The sequence below is a fragment of the Elgaria multicarinata genome, chromosome 13 (genome assembly GCF_023053635.1).
Source record: "Elgaria multicarinata webbii isolate HBS135686 ecotype San Diego chromosome 13, rElgMul1.1.pri, whole genome shotgun sequence".
NCBI lineage: Eukaryota > Metazoa > Chordata > Lepidosauria > Squamata > Anguidae > Elgaria > Elgaria multicarinata.
Genome location: NC_086183.1, coordinates 28348351 through 28367202, shown reverse-complemented (window position 1 = coordinate 28367202; position 18852 = coordinate 28348351). Strand labels below are relative to the sequence as shown.

The following is an 18852-nucleotide window of genomic DNA, read 5'->3' as shown; positions in this document are numbered from 1 at the left end:
GAGGGGAGGGGAGGAAAAACCGCCGTAAGACAGGTCCCTGCCTCTCCAGTTTCCTTTCCCTTTTATTAAACATCAGAAAACAGACATCCCACCCCCCACAACCGAACCCTGAACTGGAGCTACCCAAGCTGAGGCTAAGCTGCAGGTTCACCCCCCAGGGCCAGCTGAAGATCAGGAAATGCAGACCAGACAGACAGACCATGGTGCTTCCTCCTGACTGGGCAAGGGTGTGTGTGTCATGTGACCATTTCTAGAAGCTTCCTGGATCACAGCCAGCTTCTTGGCCCTAGCTGCCAGAGGGACTCAACCTACTTGTCCCTTCCACTGTTGTGCCTGTTACCTTCTGCGTTATGAGGACGTATTTCACTGAGCCAATAACTGGGAGTTGTAGTCCAAGACAGCTGGAGGGCTCCAGGTCAGGGAAAGCTAAACCAGCTGGTACCTGGGCCCCAGTATGGATTGCCCTTAGCCTGACAACCTGGCTCTCGTCCAACCCAGCTTGTGACCGTTATGCTACAGAAAGGAGTCCAACAGATGTTTCTGTTCAACACTGCCTGCGACGTAACAGGCCCTTACACTAGGCCCGTCGCATCAACCCTTCTCAGGCCAAGGGCCACCACTTGAAAACCTGAGGGAGGGTTAATTAAAAACCTTTCCCCTAGCTATGAGGGAAACAGGTTTTATACAGGATCTGCTCTAAATATATCGTGGGAATAATCTGATGTGAGTGCAAGGCAGGTCAATAATGCCAAGCTGACACGTGGTATTTGGTAGCTAACAGAATAATAAAAAGTTTGTTGTTATTTAAAAAACTTTACATAAAATAAATAATACTTTCAATGCTGCCTAATCTAAACTCTCCACACACAACCACCTCTCTCTCTTTACACTGATCCTAAGTCCCTGGAATCTAAACTCTTCTTACTTTACAAATAACAACCGCCAGAGAACAAGCCCTAAAAAATACTCCCCTCACAAACTCACAGCGCACTCCTTATATACTCCTCTTAGAATCATAGAACAGTAGAATTGGAAGGGGCCTATAAGGCCATCAAGTCCAACCCCCCCGCTCAATACAAGAATCCATCTTAAAGCATCCCTGGCAGATGGTTGTCCAGCTGCCTCTTGAAGGCCTCTAGTATGGGAGAGCCCACAACCTCCCTAGGTCTTTGGTTCCGTTGTCGTACTGCTCTAAAGCAGTCTGGACGTTTTTCCCGATATCCAGCCGGAATCTGTCTTCCTGTCACTTGAGCCCGTTATTCCGTGTCCTGCACTCTGGGAGGATCGAGAAGAGATCCTGGCCCTCCTCTGTGTGACAACCTTTCAAGTCCTTGAAGAGTGCTATCATGTCTCCCCTCAATCTTCTCTTCCCCCCTCCCACCTATTGCCTCATAAACCACACCCACTCAGTTCGAACATTCCCTACTTACCAGACATACTAATCCAGACATATACAATATAATCAATGGTGGGGTAACGCCACACTGCCTGATCCTCCAACTCCCCCCGCCACATAACCCCCACCCCGGTGCACTTACTGATTGCAGAGTTTGGGACATTCCTTGGGAGAGCGAATAGCACTGGGAAGGCGGCCCCGGCGGCTGCAGAGGAAATCCCCCTTCTTGCTGCTGTTGACTTGCCACTCGCAGAAGGGATCCTGGAACACGTTTAAGAGGTCACAGCAGCCAGAGATGACACAGCAAAGCAGCGGACAGTGAACATGCGGAGTCATAGTGTTAGGCCCTCTGAAGAGTTGTTGGGGATGGACTCAGAGGAGGAGGAAGCAGAACCTTTACAGGCAGAGGCTAGCGTCACGGCTGCTGAACTGGAGCCAGCTGGGAGTGGGGCCAACTCAGAGAATGAAGTGGAAGCAGAGCCAAGTACCAGCGTGCCGGTGATTAAACCAGCAGGGAGCTTGGCCAATTCAGAAGACACAGAGGGAGAAGCAACGAACTTACCTGCACAGTTGTTTAGACAGCATAAGGCGGAAAAGGAGGCCCGGCACAGGTCTCTGCATATTTATACTAGACGCCAACTCAATAGGGAACACCTGTAGCTGCCAGGGAGGGGTATTTAGAGAGCTGGGAAGCAACAGGGACTTTGCCAGAGATTAACTGAGCATCCTGGCGAAAGCTCTTGATTCCTGCTTCGGATCGTGGTGACCTTGTATCCTGGTTGAACTTTGGACTGGCTTGGAATTCGTGACCTGCTCCTATCCCTGGACTTCTGGACTGTTTCTTGGACTCTCCCTACCTCTCGTAAGCCCTTGACTTTTGGAACGGAACTGGACTCTGCCTTATGTTTAAAACGTCTTGTACTCTGACTTTAAAGAGTTAACTGTGTTATTTCATAGCACAGATAAAGACAAACTCCACCGTTTGTTTGCTGAGTTTGTGGCCGAATTCTTGGGGTTTGTCTGGGCACGCTGCCCACGTCTGCATCTCTGTCTAATTAGCTGGTCTACTGGCAGCTTTCCCGGACACATAGGCCCCGTTCACACAACACACTAAACCATGCTGCTTAACCACAAAATGGTTCCATTGACCATTTTGTGGTTATGCAGCATGGTTTAGCGTGTTGTCTGAACGGGGCCACTGAGTGGGTCGTTTGCAGTGGGGACAGAGCACCTACACTGTATTCCTTCCATCGCCAGCTGAAGACCTTTTTTATTTTCTCAGTGTTTTAACACCTAATTTAACTTAAATTTAACCTTTGTTGTGTTAATTCCGTATTTCAATCTATATCAATTTCTGCTATGTGGTTTTATCCTAGTTGTGCTCTTTATATTGTATTTTTGTAGTTGAGTTTTTAGACTGACTCGTTGGTTGTTTTGTTGTGCTTTTCATGGGTTTTAATTTTTGTGAACCGCCCAGAGAGCTTCAGCTATCGGGCGGTATAAAAATGAAATAAATAAATAAATAAATAAATAAATAAATCTGCACAGCGCTTCTACAAAGCAAAGAGACATCCCCCACATCAAACGTAATGCTCACACCAAACAAAGCGAGCGGATTCACTTTGGGTGGAGACGTGTATGATTTAGCAATGCGTTTGGCTACTGGGGAGTGGGGGGGGGATCTTAAACCCTAATTAAAAATATTTGCTACCCCAGGAATACAAGGTATCTTCCTTTCACACAGCCCATCCCAATAACAGAGGTCTTCATCCACCTTTTTCCTTTGATATTAATCCAGATTACCTGCATTTCTCTGGTTGCTGCTTTGAGAGGCTTCCTTCCCAGCAACCCATACTTAAAACCACCACAACTTCCTCTGGTCCTGTCCAAGATTCCTGGCCATCCCAAGAGATAGAATGTACTGAGAACAGGTGTAGTTTGGGGTGGGTGGGGAAGGAACTGTGTTAGACATTGGTCTTGGGTTCAGGTTCTTGCTCAGTCGGTGTTCAGGGACTCCAAAGACGGCTTTGAAATCCTCACTCAGCTAGGAAACCTGAGAAGCTTTGCTGTCGCTCTCCTTTTTCTGAAGAAGGGCCTTTTATGCGGTGGAGATCCGATTATGGGATACGCTTGCTCCAGGGAGGCTTGGTGGCCATCTCCTTTGATGTCATTCCAGTGCTAGGCAAAGACCTTTATTATTATTTCCCCCAGGCATTTTAATTAAGTGTTTCCTTTGCCAGTGTCTGGAGTTTTAATTTTATGCTCCTTTTCTAATTGCAATTTGGTTTTATTGCTAATGATGTTATTGCCTTATTGTGTTTTGATTACTGTTGTTACTGTGTTTATTTTATTTTGCAGTAAACCAGCCTGGGAGAGTTGTTTTTGAAGGACAGGGTTCAAATGTCAAATATTATATTGCTCACGCATAAATAAAAATACTTCATCGATCATAGAGCCAATTCAAGCATGTGGTACAGTCCTAGTCAGGAGGTTCCTTTTCAAAAATCTGCCCTATATAGACAAGACCCATCCTGCTCCCTGTACGCACACAGCGTTAAACTGGTCTCACCCCTTTTCTGCCTCCAAGGCAAAGAATACACAAACACGCTCCATTCCCTCACCTTGCTGCAGGCATGGCAGTCCCGGTAGTCCTCGCACAAGATGCAGTTGCCAGGGCCCAGGATGAGGCGCACGCTGCCACTGCCACAGGCCCCTGCATCGTCTTTATGCGCCAGCCGTCGGTGGCAGGTAGCGCTGAGCGGGCACCAGCCGCAGCCCTGGTCGGCCAGACAAGCGAGGCACGAGCGGTAAGCGGTGCACAGCTCCGAGCGATAGGGCTCCAGGAAGAAGTAGGAGATCTCCTATAGGGTGAAGAAGAGAGCTAGTGTGGCGTAGTGGCTGAAGTCACAGAATCGTAGAATAGTAGAGTTGGAAGGGGTCTCTAAGGCCATCGAGTCCAACCCCCTGCTCAATGCAGGAATCCACTTTAAACATCCCTGACAGATGGCTGTCCAGTTGCCTCTTGAAGGCCTCTAGTGTGGGAGAACCCACCACCTCCCTAGGGCATTGGCTCCATTGTCGTACTGCTCTAACGGTAAGGAAGTTTTTTTCTGATGTCCAGCCAGAATCTGGCTTCCTGTCACTTGAGCCCATTATTCTGTGTCCTCCACTCTGGGATGATCTTGGAGAGGGAGTCAGGAGATCCAGATTCTAGTCCCCACTCAGCGATGAAGCTCACTGGGTGACTTTGGGCCAGTCCCAGACTCTCAGCCCAGCCTACTTCACAGGGTTGTTGTTGTGAGAATATAATGAAGAGGAGGAAGAGGATTATGTACGTCGCCTTGGGTTCTTTAAGGAGGAAAAAGGGCTGGGTATAAATGCAATAAATAAATAAAAAAGAAGGGATTTGGGGGGGGGAATGGAAGTCTCAAAATTGAAACTGCTGTAGAATCAAACTCCACCATGTCTCCAAACCTCACCATGTTCCGCCCGGGCTGAAGTTTCTGTCCCTCCATCTAACGACTGTACCTACTTCTCTCTCTTTCTCTCTTTTTTTACACAGCTCATATCCACAATGACACCTAGAAGAAGTCCCTGAAAACCAAGGATGTGTTTAATACAAGTTCCAGCCAAGTCCAATGTGCCTTCAAGGTCTACAAGCTTGTATCATCCTCTTAGCCCTTTTTTATTTCCCAAGGCCCATTTCAAAATTCCAAATATTGGGCCCTAAGGGGGAAAAAGGTAGGAGCCACATGAAATGTGATGTGAATCATCCTTTTTTTAGATCTTACTCCTTTTGACATCCTTGCTGGAGCAAGAACCAACTAAAGAGAAAAAAGCAAGCCAGAGGAGAAAGGAGGGACCAGGAGGAACCAGGTCGCTGCCTCTGCTTTCCCTTCCGCCGCTAACTGTGCCCCATTTAAATTAATTAACACATCTTCCTTTTGGCCCCTTGCAACACGTGAAGGCGGGTATTGGAGTCCACTGAAGGTGAAAGCCAGGAGGTACTGAGAGTCTGGGTGCACAGGGATGCCAAAGAAAGCATTGGGCAGGTCAACAGCTGAGAAAACATGACGCATCAGGAGGAATCGAAGACAGAATAGTGGCCAGATTGGGGAAAAGAGGGGATCAAAATGTGGTTAATCAGTCTCAGATCATGACAAAAATGATATGGGGCGCCCCTCTGGGGTGGAACGATTTGCAGGAGCTGACCGTCAGCACCAGTAACGATTAAGTTTTAGACAAACTGTTTGTATTTTTCATAAATATTCTCTGATTTATTTTCATTGTTTTAAATGATATTGCTGTTTTTATGCTTTTAAATTTTTGTATATTTGTTTTTAATGTTCACTGTTTTTAACTTTTGTAAACCGCCCAGAGAGCTTCGGCTATGGGGCGGTATATAAATGTAATAAAATAAATAAATAAATAAATAAATAAGTAGGTTCGCTTGGCACCTATATTTATATGCTTTTAGACGCCAAGTGAAGACCTTTTTATTCTCCCAGCATTTTAACAGTCTATAAATAAATTTTAACTTGGCGTTTTAAATTTGTAATTTTGCATTGCTGCTGTTTTTATCTGGTTGAGCTTTTTATATTGTATTTTATATTATGGTTTTATACTGTTGTTTTATACCTTGAATGGTTTTAATTTTTGTGAACCTCCCAGAGAGCTCCGGCTATTGGGCGGTATAGAAATGTAATAAATAAATATGAATCTCTTTAGACTGGAGAAGAGACGACTGAGAGGCCATATGATAGCCAGCTTCAAATATTTGCAGGGCTGTCATAAAGATGATAAGAGAACATTTGTTTCCTGCTGCTCCAGAGCAGGGTTAGGTAACCTGGTGCCCTCTAGCTGTTTTGGACTACAATTCCCATGATCCCTCAGCATTGGCCATGCTGGCTGGTGCTGATGGACGATGTACTGCAAAACATTAGGCAAGCGTCAAGTTGCCTATCCCTGATCCAAAGGGTAGGGACCAAACCAATATATCCAAATTATAATGCAGGGGATTTCGACGGAACAAAATTAGGACGTACTTGAACGTCAAGTGACAGGAAGCCAGATTCCGGCTGGACATCAGGAAAAACTTCCTGACTGTTAGAGCAGTACGACAATGGAACCAGTTACCTAGGGAGGTTGTGAGCTCTCCCACACTAGAGGCATCCAAGAGGCAGCTGGACAATCATCTGTCAGGTATCCTTTAGGGTGGATTCCTGCACTGAGCAGGGGGTTGGACTCGATGGCCTTATAGGCCCCTTCCAACTCTACTATTCTATGATTCCATGTTTGAGAGTGGAGCAGACTGTCTCAGAAAGAGTGTGGAGTCTCCTTCACTGAAGGTTTTTAAGCAGAGGCTGGATGACCACCTATCAGAAATGCTGTAATTGTGGATTTCCTGAGGAGGCAGGGGGTTGGCTTGGATGATGGCTCAGCTCCCTTTCAATCATTCAGCAAGAAATGCACCCAGGAAATGAAGAAAATTACTGACTAAGGATGCAATCCGAGGCATGTTGAGACACGAAAAGAAGTCCTACAACTCCCAACATCCCCCGTCCTCACTGCCCTGCCGTGAACATTTTCAGTGATGAAAGAGAACCGGAGCGGCACTCAATTAGAGCAGTCTGTGCTCACATGCACAAGGAGGCGGCTGGGATCCTGAGTTCTGTGCCAGTCGTCTCCAAAGACCGGCAAGGTTACAGCTCTGGAGAGGCCGAGATACTTACGCTGCCCCCAGGCACTCCTGTGCGGTCCCACGTGAGGGTCAGTTCGCTTGTCTGTCCGTTGCCAGAGTTATTGAGGTGGCCTTCAACCAGCACCGTGTATTTATTCCCCCTCTCGGTGCTGGGGAAGAGACGCTCAGCCCCAGGACGCTGGAGTAATCGCTTCTCTCTTTCTTGCTGCACTGCCCAGCGGCCCACCTCCTCCTGAAAGAGAAGGCAGGAAGGGCTAGGAAGAGCAATGCACTGCTGGCAACGTGAAGAAAAGGCTTTGATATTTCTAAGCGAATTTGGTTGTGATGAAATGGACACTGAAGCACTCATGGATAACCACCAAATTCAGACAATTGCCCAATCAACATAAACCCTAACTAGTTTGGAACCATCTAGTATTAAAACGAACACTGCTGCACTTCTCCAAACACAGTGGCTGCATTCGCACGTAACACTAAGCCATGGTTTATATTAACCACGGTTTGTTGCTGTAGCCGTGAATTCTTTTGCAGATAAGCAAACAAAACACTGCTTGTTTTCCCTATTTCTGGTTTGTTTCTCCCCCACCCGTTTCACTGGCCATCATCAGAACAGTTTCATTTTCAAACTGTTCTTGCTGGAGGCCTCTGTTTCAGGGCAGGCAGCAGCACAAGCAAGCCAGGGAGAAGCCATGGTTCTGGGTTCAGACATCATGGCAAGCCATGGTTTAAACAAGCCAGATGTCACAAGTCAACAACAAACAATGGCTTCTATTTTTGTGTTATAGCTGGTTAACAAACCACGCTTTCTTTGCAGGGATGGGTTTAGACACAACGACAAGCGCAAGGTTTCAACAAACCACATTATGGCTTAGTGTTATGTGTGAACCAGGCCAGTGTCCAAAAGTTCACCCTGGGCTAGTATATCTGATCTGTTTCAACTTCTGTCCCAGGCAGGAGAGTCCTAGTACATATTTCTACATACTGGTGTCTTTCATAGAATATTTGTAAGGCAAGTTAGAATTTTCTCTGTGATTCTTAAGAAAAAAAATGCTAGATTAACAATATAATAATAATAATAATAATAATTAATAATAATAATAATAATAATAATAATAATAATAATTTTATTTATTTTTTACCCGCCTCTCCCTTTGGATCGAGGCGGGGAACAACATTAGAACAGGAATCAATACATCTTAAAAATTCATGATTTAACATTGATCTGGACAGGCCTGCTGGAAAAGGCTAGTCTTTAAAGCTGCCTTAAAATCACACAGAGAGTTAATTTTACGAATCTCTTCCGGCAGGCCATTCCACAATCTGGGGGCGACAGAAGAAAAGGTCTTCTGGGAAACTGACGTCAGCCTAGTTTCAGCTGACTTAAGTAAGTTCACCCCAGAGGACCTGAGTGTGCGGGGCGGACTATATGGGAGAAGGCGATCCCGCAGGTAACCTGGACCCAAACCATTTAGGGCTTTAAAGGTAATGACCAACACTTTGTACTTTGCCCAGAAACTAATTGGCAGCCAGTGGAGTGATTTTAATGTTGGGGTAATATGCTCACCCCTAGATGTACCGGTGACCAACCTGGCTGTCATATTTTGAACTAATTGAAGTTTCCGAACTAGGTACAATGGAGTAAATGATTGTGGTATTGCCGAACTATAACAAATAAAAAACCTACAGCGTCTCCAGCAAACAAAACTAGATCTAAATACCTCCAGGAAACTGCAGATTATTGCAACAGTGACCATCTAATAGAGACACCGTTAGATGTGTATCATAGTAGTTCCCTCGTCTGTATTTTGAGCAACCTACGAAATCACGTTGTGAGATTTGCCTTGACCCTGTAAAATCCATACTTGCAGATTTGTGAAGGACCATGATTTGTGACAGCCAATGCTTTTATCAAATAAACTTGACCGACAACCTGCAAAACTGGACTAGGCCTCCAGCCAGAGTGCAATCCTTCCAGCATCGTAATCTCATTAGACTGCTTTCAAGCAGACACTCCAGCCCTCTAAAATTCCCCACAATTACTGCTGGTCCTTTGCTGCTGCACGTCTCCAACCTCAGCAATGGTGCCGCCTCCAACATTGCAAGCACAGAAAGAAAGGGCACTCTTCCCCCTTACCAGCTCAGATGTGCCAGGAGCCCGGGCCAACTTGGCAATCACAAAGAGGCGCTGGATGCGTGCCCAGATGGAAATGTCTTCAGCAGGTCCAGAGCTGCTCACCAACGGGTGAATGAAGCCCTTGTAGACCAGAGAGACGTCATTCTCCGTGCTGGGATTAAGGGTGATAGTGGTGCTCCGGACAATGGAGACCTACAGCGGGGACAGAATTGTCAGAGCCAGCTCCAGTAAAGTTGAGGGTGGGGCAAGACAAAGACGAGTCCTTCCGTAGCCAGCAGAAAGTAGCAAGAGCAGAGGATCCTTGTCACTTAGACCAGCAAGAAAGACTAATCTAGAAAACAAGGCAAAGACGAGTCCTTCCGTAACCAGCGCAAAGTAGCAAGAGCAGAGGATCCTTGCCACTTAGACCAGCAAGAAAGACTAATCTAGAAAACAAGGCAAAGACGAGTCCTTCTGTAACCAGTGCAAAGTAGCAAGAGCAGAGGATCCTTGTCACTTAGACCAGCAAGAAAGACTAATCTAGAAAACAAGGCAAAGACGAGTCCTTCTGTAACCAGCGCAAAGTAGCAAGAGCAGAGGATCCTTGCCACTTAGATCAGCAAGAAAGACTAATCTGGAAAACATCCTAAAGGTCAGGGAGTAGTGCCCGACTCGATCTAGCCAATCACTGTGAAGAGGCTTCCTAGGCTGATATGGCTGGTCTCCTTGCAGGTCTTTCTTTTGCCCAGAGATGGGTGGCAGCACCCTCGCCTGAACATCCATCTGCTACCAGTGTTCGTCAGTTCAATACCCACTTTGGATTAAGATAGAAGAAATTTGGAAATGGGATACTATTAGATACTGAATTTGATTCCCCCCACCCCCAACACTGGGAAAAGAAGCGAGAAGGACATTATAGAACTGTATTGTACTACTACTATATTAAGTAAGCTAATCTTTTAATTATGTATTTATCAGATTTATACTCCAACTTTTAACTAGAAAACCACCACCTCAAAGGCAGCTTACAATATATTATTATTATTATTATTATTATTATTATTATTATTTATTTATTTATTTATATAGCACCATCAATGTACATGGTGCTGTACAGAGTAAAACAGTAAATAGCAAGACCCTGCCGCATAGGCTTACATTCTAATAAAATCATAATAAAACAATAAGGAGGGGATATACATGAATATATGCATTCAAAACCACATAATATAATATCACAATAAATCAATCCTGGAAAAATAAGAATGTTTTGACTATTCACCTAAAGTCTAAAAGAAAGCAGACCAGCCTCCCCAAGCGAGGGCACTCCACAGCTTTGGTTCGGCCACTAAAACAACCACTTTTCCCCCAAAGGTTTCAATTAAAAATTTTCTATTGCACAGCTAAGATAATAAAAGACATATTCCACAATTAATCATTTTCATTTATTTATTTTGTGAAAAAAAAAAGGAGGAGGTAACCCTGTCCTGCCCACCCCCTACCCCGCCGTAAAAGGCACGTCAAGGGAAGGAACGGCCCCTTACCTTATCAGGCTGGGAGTCGTTGCGCGGCTGCTGGTAGGTGATGAGATGAAGGCCGGGCAGGAAGTTTTCACGTTGGCACTGCGCCAAGGAGGTGACAAAGAAAGGCTGAGGCCCCCACCAGCCGTACGTGCCCGACAGCTTCCCCACTTGGCACCTGCCCCGCTCTGCAGGGAGAAAAGGAAACGGGAGAGTTTCAGAGATAAGGTTTCTTCAGATACCCTGGTGATGTGGAATTCCATTCCAGATGGAACTTAGAAGAACTACTGCAGCCTTCCTCAACCTGGGGCGCTCCAGATGTGTTGGACTGCATCTCCCAGAATGCCCCAGCCTGGGGCATTCTGGGAGTTGTAGTCCAACACATCTGGAGCGCCCCAGGTTGAGGAAGGCTGAACTACTGTTTACGTAGTGCCTGAGTCTGCTTTTCCCCTCTTCCCTCCTCAGCCCTTTCCCCTTTTGTGTCATGCCTTTTGAGATCATAAGCCGACAAGGCAGCGACGATCTTATTTTATCGATTGCACATAAGCTGTTCTGGGAGAGTTTTCGACTGAAGACCAGGGTAAAAACGCTAACGACATTCCACTTTCCCTGCAATGTACTGGGGCAAAGGGGCCCTTTTTGTGATTTTCTCTGGAGGAGACCTGCATATTTTCATTTAAAGTTCTTGCTTCTGGGAACTAAGCCAGAGGAGAGAGGCATTTTAACCATTTAGAATAGGGGAAACCACACAAAAGTCGGGATACCACCAAGTAATTGGTAGTTGGGGGGGGGGAGGCGGAGTGGCCATCTAGGGAACCCCAGTGAGACGGATTGGGACCCCAAGAGGGCCAAAGAAGGCCCCCAGGCTTGAGATTCTGCACCCCTGGCATAAAGCAACAGAGTGTTTATAATGCCACTGAAGAAACGTGGACAAAATGTGGATTTGTGGGAACTGGCAGAAGAGTGCAGTTTGGCTCACTTACCCGAGAGAGGCATGCAGGTCTCATTTTGCACGCACCAGCCGAAGGGGCCCGGCGCACGGGGCAGAGAAGCGTTGGTGCCACCGAAAGCCAGGCAGGACTGGCAGTCAACTAAGAGGCGGGCTAAGCCCAGGCAGCCGGTATTGGGGCACTAAGGAGAAGAGAGAAAGAGAGAGAGAGAGAAAATGACACCAATCAAGAATCTGAACAGAACCACTTAGTGAATCGACTTTGCTATCCCAAGAGATTTCTTGACTTACGTTGCCTCACTAGGACACAAGAAATGCCCTATCGTTGGATCACGTATGAGATACGCCAAGTCCCAGCCACCCAGACCTTTCGCCTGCTCCTCTCTGGGAAGGCATGACCCCGACCCCCGAGTTACTCACAATGCTGTGGGGCTGGGTACTCTGGCAGCCTCTCATACACCAGGCACATTCAGGATCCTTGGCGCACGTGCTTTTTTCTGTGTAAATGGAGCAGTAATCCAGATGGTACTGGGGCCGGGAGGGGAGAAGGAAAGGCAGGTCAGCGACATCTCCTGTCAGTCCTGCAGCCAGAAAGGCTCTCGCTCGGCTGCCCTACAAGCAACCCACACTGGAGGAGACGGGGTGCAGTTACCTGCCCTCTCAGAAGGGTAGGAAGCTCCTGCTGAAGAGGGTCTCCCTCATGTCACACACCCTTAATGTGTGTGTCTTTTCGGCCCAGCCTTTCAAAGCGATCTGCAGAAAGTTATTTGCTACCCAAACTACTTCTGCAAGCCCACCTGTACATATTACAGCCTTTATTAGTTATATCCCGTGTCAGAGGTAATAAACCTATATACACCAGTTGCTGGGGAACATGGGCAGGAAGGTGCTGTTGCACCCGTGTCCTGTTTTTGGGTCCCTGATCAACAGCTGGTTGGACACTGTGTGAACAGAGTGCTGGACTAGACGGACCCTCGGTCTGATCCAGCAGGGCTCCTCTGACGTTCTTATGTGTGTGCAGGAGGATATGAGAGGGGAAGCAGAACCATTCCACCAGCACTGTGGAAAGACTGGAGTTTTTCCTCTTCCCTTCCCGTCCCTTTTTCCTTGCGTGTCGTGTCTCTTTCCAGCCTTTCTCAACCTGGGGCGCTCCAGATGTGTTGGACTGCATCTCCCAGAATGCCCCAGCCAGCTGGCTGGGGCATTCTGGGAGTTGTAGTCCAACACATCTGGAGCGCCCCAGGTTGAGGAAGGCTGCGTTTAGACTGTAAACCTGTGGGCAGAGACTGTCTTGTTTTACTGACTGGAAACTTTTTTGGCTGAAGAGCGGGATAAAAATACTTTGAAGAAATGAAAATGAAAAGAATTGGGTTCGGAACACAGTTATAGTCAAAGCTACGGTGCTGTCAAAACGACACAAATCCTCTTTTACTGTTATAGAAGTAGATATCCCACAGGAAGCTTCCAATTAATATTAAGATATTTTCTGGTGCCCAAGGCTCCAGAGGTGAATATTGGAAAGACAGCTTGCTTGTGGTCATGCCCTGGTTGCAATGCTCCCTGCCAAACACATTTGCCTGGCGCCAGCATTTCTTTCCTACAGACGTCAGGCAAAGGTCAACCTGTTCTACCGAACATTTAGCAGTGCGTGAAATCTTTTAATGGCCTTTTATTTTCTGCTTTGATCTCCTCTGTGTGTGTGTGTGTGTGTGTGTGTGTGTGTGTGTTTAATCCCTGATCTGATGGTTGTTTTAAGAAATGCATCTTATAGCAGCTTTGAAACCATTTTATAGTGAATGGCAGGGCAGGAAGTCAATAAGATAAAAAAAAATCTGTAGCTGAGACGAAGTTTATAGGGTTGGGGGAAGAATGCCATTACAAAGTTGCCCATGTCAGGAAGAGATGCGTCCCATTCCTATGCAGAGCACAAATATCAAATAAGATCCATTAAAAATAGTTCAGGATCTGATTAGAGTGGCCATGACAGGTCCTACTCCCTGCAACTGTTAATGAACAGGCAAAGCAAAATGGATCGTGAACACCGGCATTCCCTAAACCTGGTGCCCTGCAGGTACGTTGGGATTACAACCCCCATCATCCCCAGTCAGCATGAACATGAAGGGAGGGGTTAGTTCAACACATCTGGCATGAACCAAGTTTGGGGAGCTTGGTGTGCATAAACACCTAAAAAAGGAAAAATCCTTCCAGCAGTGAGCTAGCTATCCCCAGTCTCTATTGAGACCAGGTCTCATCCTGTCAAATTTTTGGAGTGACTATAGGTAGCCTGGAAAAGCTAGTGGGCTCTGGGCCAAAGCACAGGGTTCTTATAAGAGGACTTCACTGGGCACAACAAGATGGAGGGAAGGGGGAGGAGGCGTCACTTACCATCTGGGACGGCACCTGGAAGACAAAGGTCGGCACTTTGTATGCCAAGAGGTCGCCCCGGGGCACCCCGCTGTAGCCTCCCGCGACAAGCAGCACGTTCCCATTCATCACTGTGGCCACGTGGGAGTACCGGCCTCGCGCCTGGGCTTGGGCCTTTGCGTCGTGCTCTGGGGTAGGGAGATACAGAACAAGTCAATTGCAACCTGTCGGGTTGAGGAGCTAAGAGCCCGGGCTTGAAGCGGAGAGACCTGGGTGTGAATCCCCCCACTCAGCCATGGGGTTGGCCAGGCCGTCTCAGGCCAGTCTCCAGCCTCTCTCAGCCTAACCTACCGCGCGGAGTTGGTGGGAAGAGAAAATGGGATAATCTCAGTGGAGGATGCCCTGACCTCTATGGAGGAAGTGGCCCGAGGGATACAAATGCAACTAAGAACTGCAGCCAGAATCTGACTTAAAAGACGAGATAGAGGTGGGACAGGGAGAAGTTCACCAGGTGATGCTTTCCCCACAAAAGACAGCGGGAGTGACAGCGGGTGGACCACTCTCTCCTAGACATCCCATAAAAACACAGTCATGTCCTTGAAGACCCAGTCCTAGCGGCCGTATGATGCATCCATTCCTCTGCTATTCCCACCCCCGACTTTATCTCCCCCCCCACCCCACCACAACCCATGAGTTCATTCCACAGACATTCAACCTTCCTCTACCTGGTGCCCTCCACTAGGTGGTGGACTGCAATTCCCATCATCCCCTGCTAGCACGGCCATACATATATTATTTTACATAGTACCATATATAGTATATATGGCGGTGGGGGGGGGTGTACTATATAAAATACTATTAATGCTAATACTACTACACACCTAAAAAAGGATATTATAGAGCTGGAAAAAGTGCAGAAAAGGGCAACTAAAATGATTAAGGGGCTGGAGCATCTCCCCTAGGAGGGAAGGTTACATCAGCTGGGATTGTTTAGCTTGGAAAAAAAGGAGGCTGAGGGGAGACATGATAGAGGTGGACAAAATATGCATGGTATGGAGAATGTGGATAGGGAGACATTTTTCTCCTTCTCTCAAAATACTAGAACCCATTGGGGTCATCCCATGAAAATGATTGGTGGGAGATCCAGGACAAATAAAAGGAAGGACAACTTCACACAGCGCATAGTTAAATTATGGAATTCACTACGAAAAGATGTAGTGATGGCCACCAATCTGGATGGCTTTAAAAGGGCGGTGGATAAATACCTGGAGGTGAAGGCTATCAATGGCTACTAGCCCTGATGGTTGTGTACTATCTCCAGTATTCGAGGCAATAAGCCTGTGTGCACCAGTTGCTGGGGAGCATGGGCGGGAGGGTGCTGTTGCACCATGTCCTGCTTGTTGGTCCCTGGCCGATGGCTGGTTGGCCACTGTGTGAACAGAGTGCTGGACTAGATGGACCCTTGGTCTGGACTAGATGGACCCTTGGTCTGATCCAGCAGGGCACTTCTGATGTTCTTATTAAAAGCAGCAGCTGTGATTCTCAGAAGCCTTCTCAAAAGCACAGAGTTTTGCTTTGTTGCTCCATCAACAGCCTGAACCTGTGGTCCTCCCAATGCTGTTGGGACTCCAACTCCCATCAATCCCCAGCCCACATGACCAATGAGAGCTGTAATCCAACAACACGTGGAGGGCTACAGATTCCCTGCTCCAAGCTCTTGGCAAGGGACGCTAAGCGGTTCCCACCAATGCCGGGATGGGAGAAGATGCCTTAGCAGGACTTCTCCCATGCTCAGAGCTCTTGCCCTGCTCTGGAAGGAAATCAGACACTGGGGATCCGTGTCGTGGTCCTGCCACACGCCGGTGCGCTATGTCCACCCCCAGCAATCTTGCTCGCTGGAATGGGAGTGTTCCCTCACCGTGGGTGATTGGAGGTGCCAGGTCATGGCTGGACACCCACTGATGGCAGCCCAAGTGGTAGAAGAAGATCTCATCCTCGTAACACTTCTCCTCATGGTAATGGATGTGCACGTTGCCTCCTGGACGACAGGAAGGGAATGTGAGATGCAAGACGGTGTGGCACAGTCTCCAGAGATTTATATATTTCATGCATTTATATCCCGGCTTTCTGCCAAGGCACCCAGGGCGGCTGACAAATTCAAAATATTCAAGTAAACAAATGTTTCCATAAAAAAGGATCAGAACAAAGTTCTTTCTCTCCTTTCCTTCTCCCCAACTCCAGCTTTTCCCCCTAGTGCCAGAGAGACGAACAGGAAGGTAGGAGAAAATGGAAGTATCAGCATTATTCCCTTACCAAGACCAAATTTGGCAATAGGGTCGCCATCTGTTCCCCACGGCTCTGCTCCTATGCGTTTTACAGCAACACGATATGAAGAAACGGAGCGTGTGAGGCTTTCCCCGGCATGCAAGTAAACCGATGGGAAAAGGCTCCTCATGCTAAGATTTGGGGTGTCGGACCGCGCAGGAGCAGGGAAAAAATGTGGCAACCCCAGTTTATATTCTCCGGTCCAGAAAATGATGAAGTGGTCAGTTTGAGCACAGAACAAAAAGATACGGTTTCCCCCTCCGCTGGATTCTTACAGGATTCCCGCCTCCCCTCTGTCTCCCGATACCGTACGCACCATAAACCACCATGTAGTTTCCAATGACTGTGGCGGAGTGGAAGGCCCTCTCCCGGGGTCCACGGTGCGAATCTTTGGCACGCAACGTGCTCCAGTAGCGCAGGTCTACGTGGAAGAGGTCCGTGGTGTTAACTCGGACACTGAACCTGAGGTCAGGGAAGAGTTTGAGCGAATTATTTCCCCCAGAGGTCCTCTTCAAGTTCCCACCATCTCCTTTCCCCCATGTGACACCCAGTTCCTCCTTTACCGGGCGGTGGAGGGGCGGTGCCCACCATAAACCAGGAGAGTGCGGGAGGCTGGATGGAACACCATGGAGTGGCCGGCGGCGGCAGGAGGCTTGCCTCCCGACGGTGTCACTAACTCCCAGTGCCACAGCCTCAGGTGGAAGCGGTACATCTGTGAGGAGAAGACGTCCACCGAGGTGCGTCCTGTGGAAAGGTAGGGAGCGGGTTAGTGGGGGAAGAGACCCAGAATGCTGGGACATTACTTCTCCATGCCTGTTCAAATTGCTGCGCTTTGAGCTAGTCCTGTTCTACTGTCCTGCTAGTGGCATTTGGTAAATATGCAGACTCAGCACAGGGCCTATGAGAGCTCTAGGAAGTTCCTGTGTTAGAAGGTTCTGCTGCTGCCCAGGCTAAGTTCTAGACCAGCTTGAAAGCCATCATAGCTCTTTCTGGTTAATGGACAACTCTCATTGGTCATGCGGACTGGGGATTGATGGGAGTTAGAGTCCAACAGCATTGGGAAGACCACAGGTTCAGGCTGATTGTTGGTAGAACAACAAAGCAAAACAGCAGGCCTGAGTGGACACTGGAAGCTGCCATATCCTGAATCAGACCCTCAGTCCATCTAACCCAGTAATGTCAACACTGACTGGCAACGGCTCTGCAGTGTTTCAGTTAGCATTTTTTCCAGCCCTTCCTGGAGATACCAGGACTTGAACCTGGGACCTTCTGCATGCGAAGCAGGTGCTCCACCACTTAGCCACGGCTTGAAGCTAGAAAACACTTCTCTGCCTGGGGAATACTTCAAACCCTAGCTGACGTGTTGGCTTAGCACGCTAAGCAGCGGCACACAGAACCACGGGTCCTTGTTTTCAGCCTAGAGAGCTCCCGGCAAATTGGTACCGAATTTTGATCGTTTAAAATGTAAACCAAAAGCAGGGAAGTCCTCCAGTTGACCAGAGAGCAAAATGTCCATACCTGCCCATAGGCTGCTCATCCCTTCAACACTTCTCTCCCCAAAACATGCCTATATTTCTCTTCTCCAGTCACAGAACTATGTCTCAGCTTTGTAAATTATGACTACGTTCCAGAGCTGCAAAAGGTACACATCAGTTTGCGTAACGTATTTTGAATGCAGAACTCAGAATTTCCTGGAGCTGGACCTCAGTGAGACTTCCGACCCAGGGCAGAAAACTGACCAGGTGACCATCTCCTTTATCAGAATGAAAACAGCGGTAACCCTCCGCCCCACCTGCACACCTCTCAGGGCTGTGATGGCTTCCCAAGTCTCCTGAGCAACACACAGCCCATTATTATTATTATTATTTATTTATTTATTTATTTATTTATTTATTTATATAGCACCATCAATGTACATGGTGCTGTACAGAGTAAAACAGTAAATAGCGAGACCCTGCCGCATAGGCTTACATTCTAATAAAATCATAATAAAACAATAAGGAGGGGAAGAGAAAGCAAACAGGCACAGGGTAGGGTAAACAGGCACTGGGTAGGGTAAAACTAACAGTATAAAGCCCAGAGACTGCAACTCACCTCCAAAGACGTACAGCCATTCATCCACTACCGCAGAGGCATGGCCGGCCAGCCCGGGAGGGGGAGGGAACCACGTGGTGTTGAGCGGCTCCAGCTCCTGCCAGCGCCCCTCCCGGGGAAGGTACATCCAGACGTCATTGCCGAGAAAGCCGCTGGCCAACTCGCCCCCGAAAAGAACCAGGAATCCCTCCCAAGCCACCGCTGTGTGCGAGTGACGTGCAGACTGCAGAGAGGGAGAACAAAAACGGCAATGAGGCAGATGCACAGTGGAAGAGGGATTTTCTTCCTCCTTTTCCTCCTCACAGTCATTTCACCCTTTGAAGACGGTTCGGAAGCTGCAGCTTGTGCAAAATGCAGCGGCCAGATTGATAACTGGAACAACGAGGTTTG

At 47.7% G+C, this 18852-nt stretch overlaps 1 protein-coding gene across 1 annotated transcript in view; it reads right to left on the bottom strand.

Annotated features, from left to right (window-relative positions):
• The window catches only part of MEGF8 (multiple EGF like domains 8), a 58022-nt gene that overhangs the window by 29736 nt on the left and 9434 nt on the right, over positions 1-18852 (bottom strand). Inside the window, exons 7-18 of the mRNA XM_063140541.1 lie at positions 18463-18685; positions 16932-17112; positions 16685-16830; positions 15962-16081; positions 14065-14231; positions 12100-12207; positions 11714-11861; positions 10755-10918; positions 9232-9423; positions 7129-7329; positions 4018-4257; positions 1539-1657 (exon numbers count right to left, since the gene is read on the bottom strand). Coding sequence (XP_062996611.1) covers positions 1539-1657; positions 4018-4257; positions 7129-7329; positions 9232-9423; positions 10755-10918; positions 11714-11861; positions 12100-12207; positions 14065-14231; positions 15962-16081; positions 16685-16830; positions 16932-17112; positions 18463-18685 — 2009 coding nt within the window. The remainder of the gene's footprint in view (positions 1-1538; positions 1658-4017; positions 4258-7128; positions 7330-9231; positions 9424-10754; positions 10919-11713; positions 11862-12099; positions 12208-14064; positions 14232-15961; positions 16082-16684; positions 16831-16931; positions 17113-18462; positions 18686-18852) is intronic.